Source organism: Vitis vinifera, chromosome 17 (assembly GCF_030704535.1).
Source record: "Vitis vinifera cultivar Pinot Noir 40024 chromosome 17, ASM3070453v1".
NCBI lineage: Eukaryota > Viridiplantae > Streptophyta > Magnoliopsida > Vitales > Vitaceae > Vitis > Vitis vinifera.
The window spans coordinates 1516073-1532605 of NC_081821.1; the positions used below are offsets into that span (position 1 = coordinate 1516073).

At 31.6% G+C, this 16533-nt stretch overlaps 2 protein-coding genes across 2 annotated transcripts; one reads left to right on the forward strand and one right to left on the reverse strand.

Annotated features, from left to right (window-relative positions):
- The first annotated feature begins 898 nt into the window (after positions 1-898).
- LOC100245827 (cytochrome P450 94B3) lies at positions 899-2669 on the forward strand. The gene has a single exon (XM_002279945.4). The coding sequence runs from the start codon at positions 952-954 to the stop codon at positions 2488-2490; it is 1539 nt and encodes a 512-aa protein (XP_002279981.1). The 5' UTR covers positions 899-951; the 3' UTR covers positions 2491-2669.
- Positions 2670-11860: 9191 nt separating this feature from the next.
- On the reverse strand, positions 11861-15205 carry LOC100250968 (SWI/SNF complex component SNF12 homolog). Its single transcript, XM_002279933.5, has 2 exons — positions 13219-15205; positions 11861-12257 (listed from the first exon to the last, which is right to left on the reverse strand). The coding sequence occupies exons 1-2, from the start codon at positions 14796-14798 to the stop codon at positions 12191-12193; spliced, it is 1647 nt and encodes a 548-aa protein (XP_002279969.2). The 5' UTR covers positions 14799-15205; the 3' UTR covers positions 11861-12190.
- Between the last annotated feature and the right edge of the window lie 1328 nt (positions 15206-16533).

A 16533-nucleotide genomic window follows, 5' to 3' on the forward strand; every position in this document is an offset into this window, starting at 1 on the left:
GGTTTTGTTTTGTAAAAAATGTGATCGTAATTGAGAGATTTTTTTTTCGAGAATTTCACAAGTGTATGTTTTTTTCCTTTGATTAATAGATTGTTAAATATTGGTGTACTCTGTGGACGTAGGGATCAGATCGATCATCGAACCACATCAAAATCTCGTAGTTTTCTTAATTTTCTACTCATGTGTATGTGATTTTTATTAACATTGATCTCATTACCCTATTTTATAGAAATAGATAATTTAAGTATTTATACATCGATATCATTTTTTGGGATCTCTATCTTTTTAATTTATATTATAATTTTATATATTTGTATCATCATCCAACCATTCATATTTCATTATTCATTTAAGGACTTACATCACAAGTTTGATGAATACTATAATATTGTTTCTACTATTATTTACTTATATGTTTGTAAGATCATTCAACGGTTTAAATTGAATTTAGCGATAACATTTTCCTATGTTGTCCACAATAATGTTTTTTTAATTTTTTTTATTAAATAATTTGGTGTACAAAACCATAAATGCATAAAAATAACTAATGTGATATGAAATGAAAATATCTAACATGTGCCAATCCCTATTTATAAAAAGCGACTTTAGATAACATGATAGAAATCCAATTCTATCCTGAGATTCCATTAAATTTCAACTCGATCCCAATTAACAGTTTCACCGCAATGGAATAGCCGTTTTTCAATCCGTGCATTTACGCACGTTTGTATTACTCCCGCAGCAATTCCGAAGGGTCCACTCGAAGTCCACACTTATTTTTATTGCCGCCGTCATTTATTCCTATACGGGAAATTGTATTACTGAGCTTTGCACATTGTGCACGTGATCGTCGACCTCGTTCCCCTCTCTCGAAAGCACGTATTTATACTAACCCGACCCTCTTCTCCATTCCACCCAAACCTCCAATTCAAATCTCCTTTTTCGGCTGAAATGGCCATGTGGGTTTTTGATGATCTTGTCGAAGGTCTCTTTCTAGTTCTTCTGTTTCTGTTTCTTACGATTACATTTTCTGTTGGGTTTGAGCATGCTTTCAAGAAAAAAGCATGCCGTTTTGGTCCTCCATCGTACCCGTTCATTGGATGTCTGGTTTCATTCTACCAGAACCGCCGCCGGCTGCTGGAGTGGTACACTGATCTTTTATCGGAGTCTCCGAGCCAGACCATCGTGGTGCACCGGCTGGGTGCGCGGCGGACGGTCGTGACGGCGAACGCTGCCAATGTGGAGTACGTGCTGAAGACGAACTTCAGCAACTTCCCCAAGGGGAAGCCCTTCACTGAGATTCTTGGAGACCTTCTTGGCTTCGGGATATTCAACGTTGACGGCGACCTGTGGAGCTCGCAGAGGAAGCTCGCCAGCCATGAGTTCAGCACCAAGTCTCTGCGAGAGTTCGTGATGAGAATCCTTGAAGAAGAAGTGGAGGGGAGGCTACTTCCGTTGTTAGAATCCGCAATGGAGAAAAATGAAGTTTTGGATTTGCAGGACGTGTTGAGGAGATTCGCTTTCGAAACTGTTTGCAAAGTCTCTCTCGGCGTCGACCCCTGTTGCCTGGACCTTTCCCGTCCGGTGCCGCCCCTGGTTCGGGCCTTCGACCGTGCGTCGGAGATTTGCGCCATGAGAGGGATGGCGCCCGTGTACGCCGTGTGGAAGATGAAGCGAGCGTTTAATGTCGGCTCCGAGAGGAAGCTCAAGGAATCCGTACAACTGGTTCATTCTTCGGTGAGAGAAATTATTCAGAACAAGAAGAGGAAGCTGGAAGAGGACCGCGCCGAAGGAGACGGCGGCGACCTTCTGACGAGTCTGCTGTCGGCGGGTCACGGCGAGGAGGTGGTGAGGGATATGGTGATAAGCTTCATAATGGCCGGAAGGGACACAACGTCGGCAGCGATGACGTGGCTCTTCTGGTTACTCTCCCAGCATCCACCCATCGAATCCGCCATTGTCGCACATGTAGACTCACTCTACAGAAACCCACTCGATTTCGAAACTCTGAAAGAGATGAATTTCGTGAAAGCGTGCTTGTGCGAGTCCATGAGGCTGTACCCGCCGGTAGTATGGGACTCCAAGCACGCCGCTGCCGACGATACCCTGCCGGACGGCACCGCTCTCCGGGAGGGCGACAGGGTGACTTACTTCCCATATGGAATGGGGAGAATGGAGCATCTGTGGGGAAAAGACCGGTTCGAGTTCAGACCGGACCGGTGGTTAGAAGAACCGGAGGCGGACGGCGGCGGGCCTCTGAAGGCGGTGAGTCCCTACAAGTTCCCTGTTTTTCAGGCTGGTCCGAGGGTGTGCTTGGGGAAAGAGATGGCGTTCATTCAGATGAAGTACGTGGTGGCTTCCATTTTGAGAAGGTTCGAGATCAGGCCGGCCGGGTCGAACCGGCCGGTTTTCGTTCCCCTCCTGACGGCTCACATGGCCGGCGGTTTCAAAGTGGTGGTCCGGAAAAGAAGTGGCGGAAATGAGCCGTAACCGTATCTTCTAGTACACCTGCTTACTTAGGTTGGTAGGATTGTAGCTTTTTAAAAAAAGCACTTGCAATTATGTTTTATGCAGTATTATCCTTTTTAAAACGGCATAAGATGGTCAAGGGGATTCCTATTTTAAACCTTCATTATAATATGCATATAAAATTACAAAATTGTCCTCAACTTCTTCCTTGCATGCCCATGAAAAACCCCTAATCTTAGTCCCACCTTCTTACCCTTTTTCTCCTTCACTCCATTTTTGTACTTCTTTGAAGAGAAAAAAATTTCTCATGAAAGAGTGGGTGGAGGGAGTGTAAATTATAGAAAAATGTGGGGAGAATTATATAACTTTAAATACATATTTTTATTTTAAAAATGATAATAGCAGAGATGTTGACTTCTAACATAATCATATAATGTTTTAAGGGTGCTTTTTGAATCATGCAACTGTGTTTTAAGAGTATATTTTATAGTGTATTTTAATCAAAGTGTTTTTAGTAAAAATATTTTCTTTAAAAGTGTTTTTTTGAAGAATCGCTTATTAAGAATCTATTTGATAATAATTTTAGGAAGCGTTTCTATTACTTCTAATACTTGAAATATAAAATTTTTTAAATATTAGAAATATTAAAAACATTTTTTAGAATTACTGTCAACCGGACTCTAAAAGTGTGTTTGATAGTGATAGTAGAAAATGTTTCTAACTTTTATAACACTTGAAAATTCTCTTTCTTCAAAAATTAAAAATGTTATAAATATTTTCTATAATCATTACCATTTGCATGAAGTATTTTTTTTATAAAATATCACAAATGATTTTTTATAGTTTTAAAAATATTTCCTAAATTTTGCCAAATTTGAAATGCTTTGGGCAGATATTAAAAACGGTAGAAATATTTGCAAAAATTAATGTAAATTATGGAGAGAAAAAAAAGAAGAAGAAGACGATAAGAATTATGGAAAAAAGAAAAGGCTAGAAAATTAAGGAAAATGAAGAAATGTCTTTTCCGAATCATGTCAGCTAGCCAATAAGAGCATCAAAGTGATCACTTTAATTTAAGCCCTCCTACAGGGCCTACACTGACGATGAGGTCTTAAAAGTCTTAGAAGTTGTTCCCAAAAATCAATATTTAGTGATGGAAGAGGAAGAGGACCTAATGAAAATGTTGTTTTACTTGATTCCATCCATCAAATTTAATGGGAGACCGACCCTCCATTAAATGGGCGGAACTCTCTTTATTAGAATAGATGAACTACCCACACTTAAAGAGAATTTAAAACAAATAAATAAAAAGATATCTCTTTTTCTCTTCTTTATAGCCCCAACCTCTACCATCCCAAAATAAAAAGAAAAATAATTTTCTGTGTAAAATGTTAAAAATCCAAGATTTTAAAATACAAAAAACATATGGTAAATATGGGAGATTCAAAAGCAAAAGAGATCAATATCCCGTCGTGTTTGGAGGAATTATATACGGGTACTTTTAAAGTACCATTAATAATATTTTTAAATAACATTTTTAACATAAAATTTAAGAAATATTTTTAAAACTTTGAAAAATCGTTTACATGTTTTCTGAATAAATATTTGATAGATAATTCTTTTTAAAACATTTCTAAAAAATATATATTTTTATTAAAAATATACTCTTAATCTTTTATCATTTTATTTTTTAATTAAGAGATAATATATTGTACTTATTAATTTTTTACCTGTATCATAATAAAAACGAGACATCCTATATTATATATTATGAAACGTCACTTTTTAATATGATATTAAAAAGTGACAGACAATCATACATCATCATATAGTATATATATATAAAAAAAATCTTATTAATTTATATCTTTAAAGTAATATTATTGTTTACTATACACTTAGAAGACATAGATTTTTTTAAGTTGACTTAAACACCCATTCAATACCATATAGTTTTCCATAGGATATTCCTCCAAATCCCATCTCTTCTCTTCTTGTACTTTCAAATTTTTGCAATTTCTTACTTTTATTTGTTTTCTAATATCTTATTAAAAAAAATGATGTGGGCCCAAGCTTAACTCTCATCAACCTCATAGACCCTCCTTTGTTTGTATCCATGGTGGAGCTCTCTTCCACCACCATTTGTTTGCAAATCAATTTATTTATTTCATTTCCTTCATTCATTAATAATGGCCATATTTTGTTGGTAGATTGGAAGCACTTCCAATTAAAGTCCAATTTTTTTATCTTTTCCTAATAAATTTTCAAAATATTTGGCAGAGTAAAGAATAAATAGATAAAATTTTATTTTCTCTTTGTAATAAGTTTGTCTAGTAATTTTAAAGAATATTTGGTAGAATAAGAGTACATGGACAATGCTACTAGCTAAGAGACCGTTTTTAAAAGAAAAAAAAAATCAAATATTTGACAAAATTTTAAAAATACTTTTAAAATGTTGAAAAATCAATTGTAATACTTCCTAAAGAAATGCTTGATAAATAATTCTCTCGAAAAGAAAATATTTTAATTAAAAACACTTTACTCTCAAACATGTTATGAGAATATACAAAAATCGAAATTTAAAAGAGACGAATAGAGGCCCATGCATTATGAATACATTTTTTTATCTACTAAAAAGCTTTAGTTCAAGTTAATCTGATATATATTGTTAGTCATACTATATCGCATGTGCATAGAGGAAACAAAAGAAAATGCACGATTATACATAAATATAATATTTGAAGTAATGTAGAAATAAGGGCACAAGTAATATTGTGAAGAGAGTGTCTTATAATACTTTTTTCAAATCTCATGAATTCATTTCTAATCTAAGGTCTTGTTCATTGTCCCTTAATATACTTAAAAAAGATAAGACACATATGATACTATTGGAAAGAGTTTATTATTAGGTGCTCCAAATAGAGGGCATAATTTGGAGATGTAGGCTCAAATTTAGCCAATCTCACCGTTCTTTTCTAAAGTTTTTCCAAAAAGAAAAAGATTAAGATGCAAAAATGATATTTTTCAAAGAGAAAAAAACATTGGCACATGGAATGTGGTTGGAGGGAGTTGAATATGTAAGAGTTTTATGGCGATATGGCAGATGATGCACTAATTATGTTTGGTACAATCAACCTAACTATCATATCTCATATCTTGTGAAACTTTTTAAATCTTTTTAAAATTAATTTATATTCCTTATTGCCTTTTTAAGAAGATATCTTCATTGTTAGTTTTACAAAAATGAATAAGACCAATCGTCATTGTCGCTCGTTCTTATCCTTCTCTCAATAATTTGAAAACAATGATTAAATTTGAGGAATCAAAATAAGTCATTAATGATATAATTATTAAGTCAAAATAGTTAATATTATTAAAAAGTATGTCTATACAAATAAAAATAATTAAAATTATTGAAAACTATTTTATTGTATTTACCACACAAATTTTTTATCCCCTCTCTATAAATGTCTATTTTTTTCCCCCTATATGATTCCTAAAATCTAAATATATCATATTTGGTCACAAATACTAATCAAACTTTAATACTCTTCCACTTCTTCAAAAAGTTTCACCTTATGGTTGGTTTTAAGTTAGATTTCAATGATTGGACATGCAAATCATAAACCTACAATGAAAGTGACCCATCAACCCTACAAGTCAATAATTTGGTGTGTGATTGTTTCCACTTTTTGATTGAATAAAGATGACTCGCGTGCTTTTAAATTCAGTGGCAAAGTTGGCATATCAATATTGTATGATTGATTTTCATTTTTTGATTCTATCAGACTCTTAGGACTTGTGTCTGTGTCCGCGTGGTCTTGTTTGTTAACCTTTTTGAAAAACAGTTTGAGAAATTTTTTTGAAAACTATTCTTTATAAATCTTGTTTGACAACCTCATATATTTTTAACTCGTTTTTAATATTTTAAAAATAAAATTTATATCTACTGCTTTATTTTTAATTATTACGTATTTATATAATTATTTTATAAAATAATTTTCAAAAAATAAGCAAAAACAATAGAAAACATCTAAAATATATTTTTTGAAAATATTTTATTTTTTGTTCTTATGAACAAAAAATAAAAAACAATTTCTATTTGTTAAACGGGTTTTTTTTTAGAATAAAAAATTATTTTTGAAAACGATTGCCAAACAAACCCTTGTTTTGTAATTATTTTTCAAAAACATGATTGTCTTGTTTAAAAAAAAAGGTCATTTGATAAATAAAAAAAAAAAGAAAACAATGTTATGTTCTTAAAAATAGAAAACAAGATAGTTTTAGAAAAACATCTTTTAGTTGTTTTTTCTTAATTTTTAAAGATTATTTCATAATTATACAAATATAGAAAATGATTAAAAATAAATTTTATATATATTTAAAACATATTTAAAAACATAAAAATAGAATTAAAAATCTTTCAAGTTTTTTAACATGTTTTTGTTATATAACATTTTTTTAAAAGTATTTTCAAAAACTATTTTTTAAAATCACTTTCGAAAGCACTTTTCAAACAAAATCTAATTATTTTCAAAATAAATTTTATTTGGGAATTTAAATATGAGAAATAGTATTCCCCACTTGTATTTTTTTATAAAAATACTATACACTCTGTGGAATATAGAACTTTCTAAATATCTTCGTATTTTGAATTACCTTTTAGAAAACTATAAAAAAAATAATTGAAAATATTTTTAAATTATTTTAAAAGACAACTTATCTTTTAAATAAATTATGAAAAAAAAATTGTTTTTTATGAAAAGTCTCTTAAAAACATAAATTTAAATACTACTTAATTATTAAATAGGTAGTATATTGTGTAACTCATTTAACCGGTTTAAGTCTTATATAAGTCTAAGATTAGTATTTCAATCAAATATGTTTAACTTAATTGACCTATTTATTTTAAAACTCATTAAAATGAGTCAAAAGTGAGATAGTTTAAAATTATAATTAAGTTAATTATCAAAATTATTAAATTAGTTAATTTGGGTCAAATTCATATTATATAGTTTCACACAAATTTAACTCAAACCCACAAAAAGTGTATAGAGTTTGAGTTGTGTTAATGAATCGTATCAAATTTTGCTACCTATAACTTCCAATAATATATTACTTTGTATTTTATATTTGGTTTCATTACCTTGCACTTATATTTGTCTCATTATTTTATACTTTCATCCCTTATTTGATGACAAAATATCATTTCTTCATGCCACCGGTCATTTTTCTACACCCAATGAAGAGTGATAAAAATTTTGAACCACTTATTAACTGTTAAATGTAATTAAAAATATATAATACAAAATAAGTACACACCAAAAGAAATATCACCAAACAATAATTCTATCAAATCAAATTATAACATGTCACATAGGCACCATGCAAGAGGAAGATAAGTTGTCTTTAAATTAAATAAAAATTCAGAATATATATATATATATATAAAGTAAGAGTTACCATTATCCAAATATATCTCAAAAATCTCTTTAAATATCAACTTTGATTAAGAAATAACCTTCGGAAGGAATAAGGAATCTCCATAGGGAATAAGGAAAATTATCCAAATATATCCATACTTCCTTCCATGCCTCCAAGCTGAAAAAGAGCAGCAAAACAACCCAAAAAAAAAATGAAGAAAAATGCTGTGCCCATAATCATGTCAACATGAATTGCCATTAATGGCAGCAATGTCAAAGAAAAGAGGTCAGTTTCATTGATTATGAGGTCTCATAAGTAGTTCTTAAGAGTTAATTTTGAGTGATGGAAGGGACCCAAGGATAAGATTGTTTACTTGATTCCATCAATCAAATTTAATGGAAGACCAACCATATTAAATAAGCGAATCACCCTTTTGTTAAGACTTTTCCTTTTCCCTTTTTAGTTCTAGCTTTTATAGATATTTCTTTGAAATAATGATAGTGTACTAAGCCTAATTACATATTGGTAAAGAAAAATCAGAAAAATGATCACCACGAATTTATAGTATTTCAAGTTATAGCCCTCAAAGAAACAGAAAATTTAATTAATCTTATCTAGATCGAATCAAATAATGACTTTTAAATGAAAAATCAATTAGATTGGTACACTGAATTTTTAATTGGGAAAATAATGATAAACAAGTGGAGATTTTCAAAAGTCCTTATTAAGGACCGAGATATAACAACAACTAATTAAAACTTAATCACCGATATAAGTCATCCAAGCTTGGAATCATATTTTAAAACTTGAAATCCATTCTTTAACAATTAATATGATAAAAAGTTTTAATCTTTAAGATGTTTAAAATCTGACATTCATTTGATAGATTTTCTTCGATTATCAATCACATAGAATCATATCAAGTCAGACATTATCATAAACTTTTATGGGTCAAATAACCCTCTAACATGCATCTTATTTATCCCTAACAAAGGACTATTTAAAATCTGACATTCATTTGATAGATTCTCTTCAATTATCAATCACATAGAACCATATCAAATCAGTCATTGATCATAAACTTTTATGGATCAAAGGACCCTCTAACATGTATCCTACTTATCCCTAACAAAGGAATTTAACTTGTATACAAAATTTTAAAAATTAAAAACTTAATACTATGTAAAGTTACTATCTTTTCTTAGCATTTCTCTCTCCTGGATCATAATGCTCATATTAACACCATGCATTAAATCAAGCCAAACTATGAATGATTTTATTGAAAACTCCAAAATAATTGCCCATGACAATTCCCCCCCCCCCCCCCCCTCTCTCTCTCTCTCTCTCTCTCTCTCTCTCTCTCTCTCTCTCTCTCTCTCTCTCTCTCTCTAGTCTATATCTATTCTATATCTCTATCATCTATCTTCTCTATAGTATTTATATCATTATAGAAAACTAACCTAAAAACATAATTAAAATTCCTAAATTTCCAAAATATGTGAAAAACTTGAATGGGGAAGTCTTGGAATGAAATTTTGGAAATCCCAACTTTTGTCGAATATTTTGATACCTCCGTAGTGGTGTTGGAATGATTTTGATAAATGCTCAGACCTTATAGGCCTCTAGCATGCTTCCAATGTAGAAAACTAATCTAAAAACATAATTAAAATTCCTAAATATCCAAAAATATGTGAAAAAGTTGAATGAAGAAAGTCTCATATTGAAGTTCTAGAAATCGCAGCTCGTATAGAATATTTCAATAGCACCATAGTAGTGTTGGAAAGATTTTGATAAATGTCAATCTTCTGGACCTCTAGCATGCTTCCAATGTGGTATCGAATGTGTCTCGACCTGTGATTATAGTGTATTTTCATGTATCATAATGTATCGAAATTTTGCTCCTTGTATCAAAATTATATTTGAATGTATCACCCTGCATCGAAATGGTATCGCAATATATCAAAATGATATCAATATTCATTTTGATAATCCTTCAAACTCTTTCTATCTCTGAAATGCTTATTCAGGACAATTTCAATACTTCAATTGTATCAAAATTTATCTTTTGTATCAAAATGGTTTCTAAATCTATTTCAATAATCTTCTAAATTCGTTGGATCTCCGCTTAACTACAATGGAGGACTTCGATACCTCCACAATGATATTGAAATGCATTTCTTGTATCAAAATGGTATCTTATGTATCATCCAATATTGAAATTCATTTCAATTACACCTTAAACTCACTATATCCGGATTAAATCTACTCCCTTTTATTGAAGTGGTGTTGAAATCCATTTTGTTATACCTAAATTCCTCCTCTTGCTACATTCTTCATAGCATGCAAACATTAACCCTCAATTTGGGGCTTACCGTATATTTAAAGTAAAAGATAATGATTTACACTCAAAAGTTATTCAAAAACCTATTTTTAAATATGGAAAAACCTAAGTTTGAGTAGTAATGAGATACTTTCTTTATATATAAATGTAAAAATATACATAATTTTATTAAAATAAATATATCTTAAACATAAATATTCTTATTTTTATTAAAATAAAAGAAACCGAAAACCCAAAGTACGCCCATAAAAATTGTATTAGTATAAATAATCCAAGAGAGTAGAAAAAAATTGTTATCAACTTGAACTTTCTATATTATATCTTAATATAAAATGGATAAATACTTTCATGCTATATATGATTTATAAAAATACTAAAAAAAGAAAAAGAATCACAAAAAAAAAAATCATATTTACTTTATTATAAAAAAATATGATAGAAAATCAAATATAATTAAAATTACTTAAAATTAATTAAAATTTTACATATTTTTAAGATCATATGAACTTGATATGGAATAGGAAAATGAGTGAAATAAATTTAAAAAATCATGTAAAAATAATTTGGTAACTTTTCCTTCCACTTTTTCTCTTCTTTTTTTTCAAACTTTCTTAAGGACTATAAGATAAGATATCCATAAATTAAAAGATGATCTATGGTAATCTTTATCTTTATAAAATATTTAGAAAATTTTGATCCCCAAATCAGAAACTAAATATCTTTAATTTTACAAATATCGACAAACCCACATTACACCAATAAGGAAGGCCTATCAAATTAACTCCATGTGCTGTTTACTGTTGGAATGCTATGTTTGGTTGCTAAAAAGTGATAACAAAAAGAAAAAAAAAATTAAGAAAAAAAAATTCTCACGTTTGAATACCATGAGAGAAAAAAAAAATGCTAATGAAAACAGGATATAAAATGTTAAAAGAGTTTCCTCCTCAAATAATTTCCTCATTTTTCTTTAAACAAAAAAGAGAGAGAGAGAGATAGAGAGAGATGAAAAAGGTACGAAAAGGAGCATTATTTATAAATTTAATTTGCTTTCCCTTAAATTTTTTCATGGACAACCAAACCAGGATAATTTCCTTCTCTTTTCTTTGTGTTTCCTGTACTTCAAACTTTCTTTGGAACCAAACAAAGCCTAAAGAACTTGTCTTCCTTTCTTTTGTTGAAAGGCACTACAAAAGACGAAATAGTTTGGAACAGATATTCGAAATGCCTCTTAGCATTTCCCTTTCCTTTTTCATTTTTCTCCTTTCAATAAGACCTAGTACCACTCTAGTCCAAACATGCTTAACTATGGAGTTTTGATAGAATTCGATGCAGTAGTTATGGTATGATCACACCCGCATCCTTCAAACCCTTTTCAGGTTTCAAATTTTATATCTCTAAACAGCCAGACAAACATATGCACATGAACCATCAATTCTAACAAAACAAAAGATTAGTAAAATAATTCAAACCAAAGGCCTTTATTAAGCAACTCCATGGTACATGCTCCTCACCAATAATATAGTTCCAATGATGAAGGCAAAGGACATGAAAATACAGAGAATTATGAAGTGATGCTTTAAAATCAAAAGATCACAGGAAAATTAGAGCTAGAGAGTTCAAGCAGAGTAGTTTAAACACTATCGATCCAAGGAATAGAAGAGCAAAATGAGTTAATATCTAGGTCTCTAAATGTTCAAACAGGCATGTCTCAAAAAATTTCTATCAACTAGACTTTAGCATTGAGCAGATACAAGACAATAAAACACTTCTACTACAAGTTTGACAAAGAACTTGAGCCTAAAGCCACTACAACCAATTTCTTCCTCTAGACTATCCAGTCCTCTCGTACCCAACAACAGAAAGTCGAATAACCTCAATGCCTGTGCCACCAATACCTGGGGATATAAAGTAAAAAGTATCTCAGGCATACCTTACCTTTGGCAATTCAACAAATCCCTATTCATGTGCTTCCATTCCGGGAGCAGGCTTGCGGTTCAAGTAGCGGATAACAGCATCATCAACCCTGTGGAATTCAACCAGTATCAATAAAGTTTCATCTGACATGATTACAAAGAAGAAACTAATGATGAATTCCCTCATGGCTCCATGATTTCCTCAACCACAATGCTCAAACAAAAACAACAACATCAAAATGTTAAATTCATATTCATCTGTAATTTCCATGGGCATGTTTGGGAACTTATAATTGAAAAATACAATGCCATATACTGTTTGTTTTAAGGGGGTAAGTACACAAGACCATCACAGGAAAAGGTGTGCATCAACAGCCTGAATGTCAGAATCATTCGCCACTAGAATTCAATGAACGGAAATTTAACAAGGACTTCCCCGTAGTATCAATCACATCTAGAGAAAATACCGTCCTCTCAATAATTGAAGGTTTTGTTTTAAGTCCACAACTGTAATAATTCCTTAACAGATATAAGCTTTCTCTCCAATAAAATCCAGTCCAGCACAACCAAACTACCAATAGCATCTCATGTCAGCATAAGGGTCCCAGTCAATTGATGAAATAACATAGGGATCATCTTGATATGAATATCTCAACTATTTATTTTATATCAAAATATTTTATACAGTGTGAATAAAACTCAAATCAAGATGATTTTTCATGCATTTCAAAAATTCAACAGGACTCGGTCCTTTTCTGTGATAACTAAAGAGGTAATATAGGCAACCAGACCACATAAGCCACACAGCCCACACCTATTTGGGAGGATTACAACTCAAATAATATAATTGTAGTGAACAAATCACCCATGGGGAGCTAGCTAAGTCACTCATGAGATCCAATAAGATAAAACTAGTACAGTGAATGGGAACACTAAGGAACAGACCTTCACTAGTGAGAAACACAAATATCTGCATCAGTGACTGAAATCATCTCCCCCGCTACTTATATCAAATATACGCTAGAAAATAGACAATGAAAGTGGAGTTTAAGAGAGAAGAAAGAAGCTTACCAAGGTTGGTTATAGAAGTCAGCTCGCCGCTCCTTTTCAGCATTACGACTTGCATCTCCTGCAACAAGTTTTAGATCCCTGCTTTGAGAAGTTATCAAAGCATTAATAAACTCTGCTGGAGAGTGACTGAAACCAAGGAAGAAAGCCCGCCTTCGATTGTGCTCTTGAATCTTCTTTATAGAAGCGCAAATTGTTTCATCATAGGCATCAATCTCTTTATGCCTCTCAGTGTTTGCCAAGAAAGCAGACATTTCCTTCTCTAATGGAAGAGGTACATCAACCAACACATCATAACACGTAGTTCCAGCTGGACTATTCCCTGAAAGCTTGACCTTATGCTCCAAATGTATAGGTTGTGGGGGAGACAAATGATGTGATATCTTTTGTGGAACCATGGCAAATTTTATTTTCTCTTCCCCAAATACTTTACGAAGAGGTGGATCACACACAAAGAATGAGGGGTCATTCGGGTTCTGTAACTTCCTACTCTTCACATAGTGCCAGATTGCAGCTACAATCCTTGGGCGTGTATCTACCTCAAGTCCAAGAACTTCCGACAGGGCTGTTGAAAGTTTAAATTTTTCAGGTACATAATTCATTTCTAATCTTATTATTGCGTTGAATTCTTTATCCCCCTTCCTTTGCACTTCAAAGCCCTCATGAAGTGTAGGAGACCGAGCATTCTCCCATAAAATTACATGGTTATCCGGATAAAGACCCTGGTCCAAGTAAATAGTCATTTTCTTAAAGAAAGATGAAAATTTTGGGTATGAAGAGCTCAATTTATCACTAGTTCCCGCAAGGACAGGGTCTACCCCATCTTCCAAGATCCTCCCAATTATCTTAAGTGTCCATGAAGGAGGCTCTGCGTTTGTTTTCTCCGGGTTCATTCTTGTCTGATTTGCAAAAGTATTGAAAACATAAATCCGAAGTGTTTTCTGAACACGATGAGGGTTTTTGAGGGACTCTTGGATATCAGTCTTCTTTCTTGCAAGAGCAGCATCCACCCGGGCCTCCAATTCAACCAACTGTGTATAAATAGCAGACTCCGGCACTAGGGCAGCAATTTTATCAGGTATTTGCTTTTCTGGAAGCTTTGGCTTCTTCCTCCGGGCTGCAGGGGTCAGCTCCATGGTCTTAAATGGAGAAGCTGGATTAGTAGCATTGGCCGAACCATGAGGCCGTGAAGGTGGTTTCTGACTACCCCGCTTGGCACTCCCCGTACCTGGGGTCGAAACAGAGGGCGAGGAAACGCCCAAATTACTAGTCCCAGCGCTATGCAACTGGGCAAGGGACTGAGCTTGAGCCTGCAACTGAGCTTGGAATTGGGCATGAGCCGCTTGAGCCTGCGCTTGCGCATGTGCTTGCGCATACTGGGTTTGTGCTAAAGCCTGTGCCTGTGGCTCAGACAACTGAAAATGACCAGGAAAGTGAGTCCCACCAAGTGTTTGAGGTTGTGACTGAGAGAGAAGATGGGGTTGGTGGTTCAGAGGCATTGTTTGCCCCACATTTCCACTGCTAACTGATCCCAATCCAACACTCTTTCCGGGGGTTTTATTGTGATTCGCCGACATTGCCATCTAAATACTCTTCATGAACCCTAGGCTAAACCCAACAATACCAAAATCTAACCCCTCAAATCCTCAGCTACAGATATTCAAACGAACCCTAGAATCATGGCACCCGCCCAATTCCCCAAAAAAAACAAACCCAATTCTCAAATCTTGTTCGGAGTCATCGTGAATCATCAGAAACCAAAACTAAAAAAGCAAAACCACAGACAAGCATCTCAAAATTTGAAAACATGAAGCATATGAAATTCTTACGGAGAAGTAGTCGAAACCGCTTCGATTTTGGTCTTCTCTTTTGAGGATATCGACCATGGAATCGGAATTTCACGAGTTGTATGAAGCGCCGTTGGTTTTTAAACGTGGCAGCCTTCCAATCTCTCTCTCTACGTTACTGACACCTCGGTTTTTTCTTCACCCTCTTTCCCTTTTCCTATTACGTGTTAATGAATTTATTTAAAAATTAAAAAAATAAAGATAATCAAAAATAATTTTTAAAAATATATTAAATTTTAAAAATAGTAATTATATTTTACTAAATCTATAAATATATCCATATTAAGACAAACTTTATTAAAAAATATTTTTTTTTTGATGGCATCATTTACTCATAAATAATTTTATTAAAATATATTATAATAAAATAATTTATTATTTTCTCATTTGAAATTATTCTTAATTTTTTTTTCATGCATGAATTTATATTTTAATTGTTTTAATATGGGTTAGCGAAAATCCAATTTTTAAAATTTAACTTTTTATCCTTTTTATCTTATTTTGACAAAAATATTATTGTTATTTTTTTTATAAAAATAACCCGAAAATCTACCTATAAATACTTGAAATAATAAAATATATTTATATAAAAAAATGAATTATATTTTAAGAAAAAATATAAGAAATATTAGATTCATAATTTAAAAATTATTTTATTCATTTTAACTAAATATTTTCTAATTTAATATATTAAAATTAAAATTTATTTATTATTAATTATTTCAGCCACTTAAAACAATGGAGGACACAATATATAAATATTTGGTGCATTAAACCCATATTCGTAAAGGGGATACAAACATTTGTTCTAAATTAATTTATTAAAATTGTTAGAACATTTTCTTGAATTTGATGACAATTAATTACTTACTTAAACTTTTGATTAAAAAAATTAATTTTTATAACACCTATAATTTCAAATTGAAACTATTTATATTAAATTACTTGCAGTATAAGATAAAACTTTAAAAATTTGAGAGTAGAAAATAAAAGAAAATAATATTGAGAAATTATCATAATTTCTCAATGAAAGGTGCCAACTAGGAAAAAAATCCAAGCATTAAAAGCCTTTGGTTTAATTACTATATTTAATAGTAAAAGAAGTGGAAATAGAGCAATTATTACAACCCATCTGTTTGAATTTTATGTTTAGAAATTATGTTTTAAAAGGATTTTTATTAAAGAGGAATATAATTATATTTTTTGAATTTAAATTACATAAAAATATATTTCTTTATTGTGTTGGAGGAAAAGCATGAATCTTACAAAAAATTGATTTGGATGTATGGGCAACATTTTTTTAAACTGTTTTCAAAAAACAATTTTTAAAACAGTTTTCAATTTTTGGAGAACAAAATTTGATCAAAAACACCTCTCTATCCAAATATATATATACTAAATAGAAAATATATATAAAAAACATGAAGTATTGAGTAATATATTATAACCAATTTTATGAGATGTCATACCA

Bases quoted from the DNA above. Each gene is read 5' to 3' on its own strand.
- LOC100245827 (XM_002279945.4), top strand. From the start codon at position 952: ATGGCCATGTGGGTTTTTGATGATCTTGTCGAAGGTCTCTTTCTAGTT.
- LOC100250968 (XM_002279933.5), bottom strand. From the start codon at position 14,798: ATGGCAATGTCGGCGAATCACAATAAAACCCCCGGAAAGAGTGTTGGA. The intron at 12,258-13,218 runs GTAAGCTTCTTT...TGAATTCCACAG, and splicing joins GACTTCTATAACCAACCTTG to GGTTGATGATGCTGTTATCC.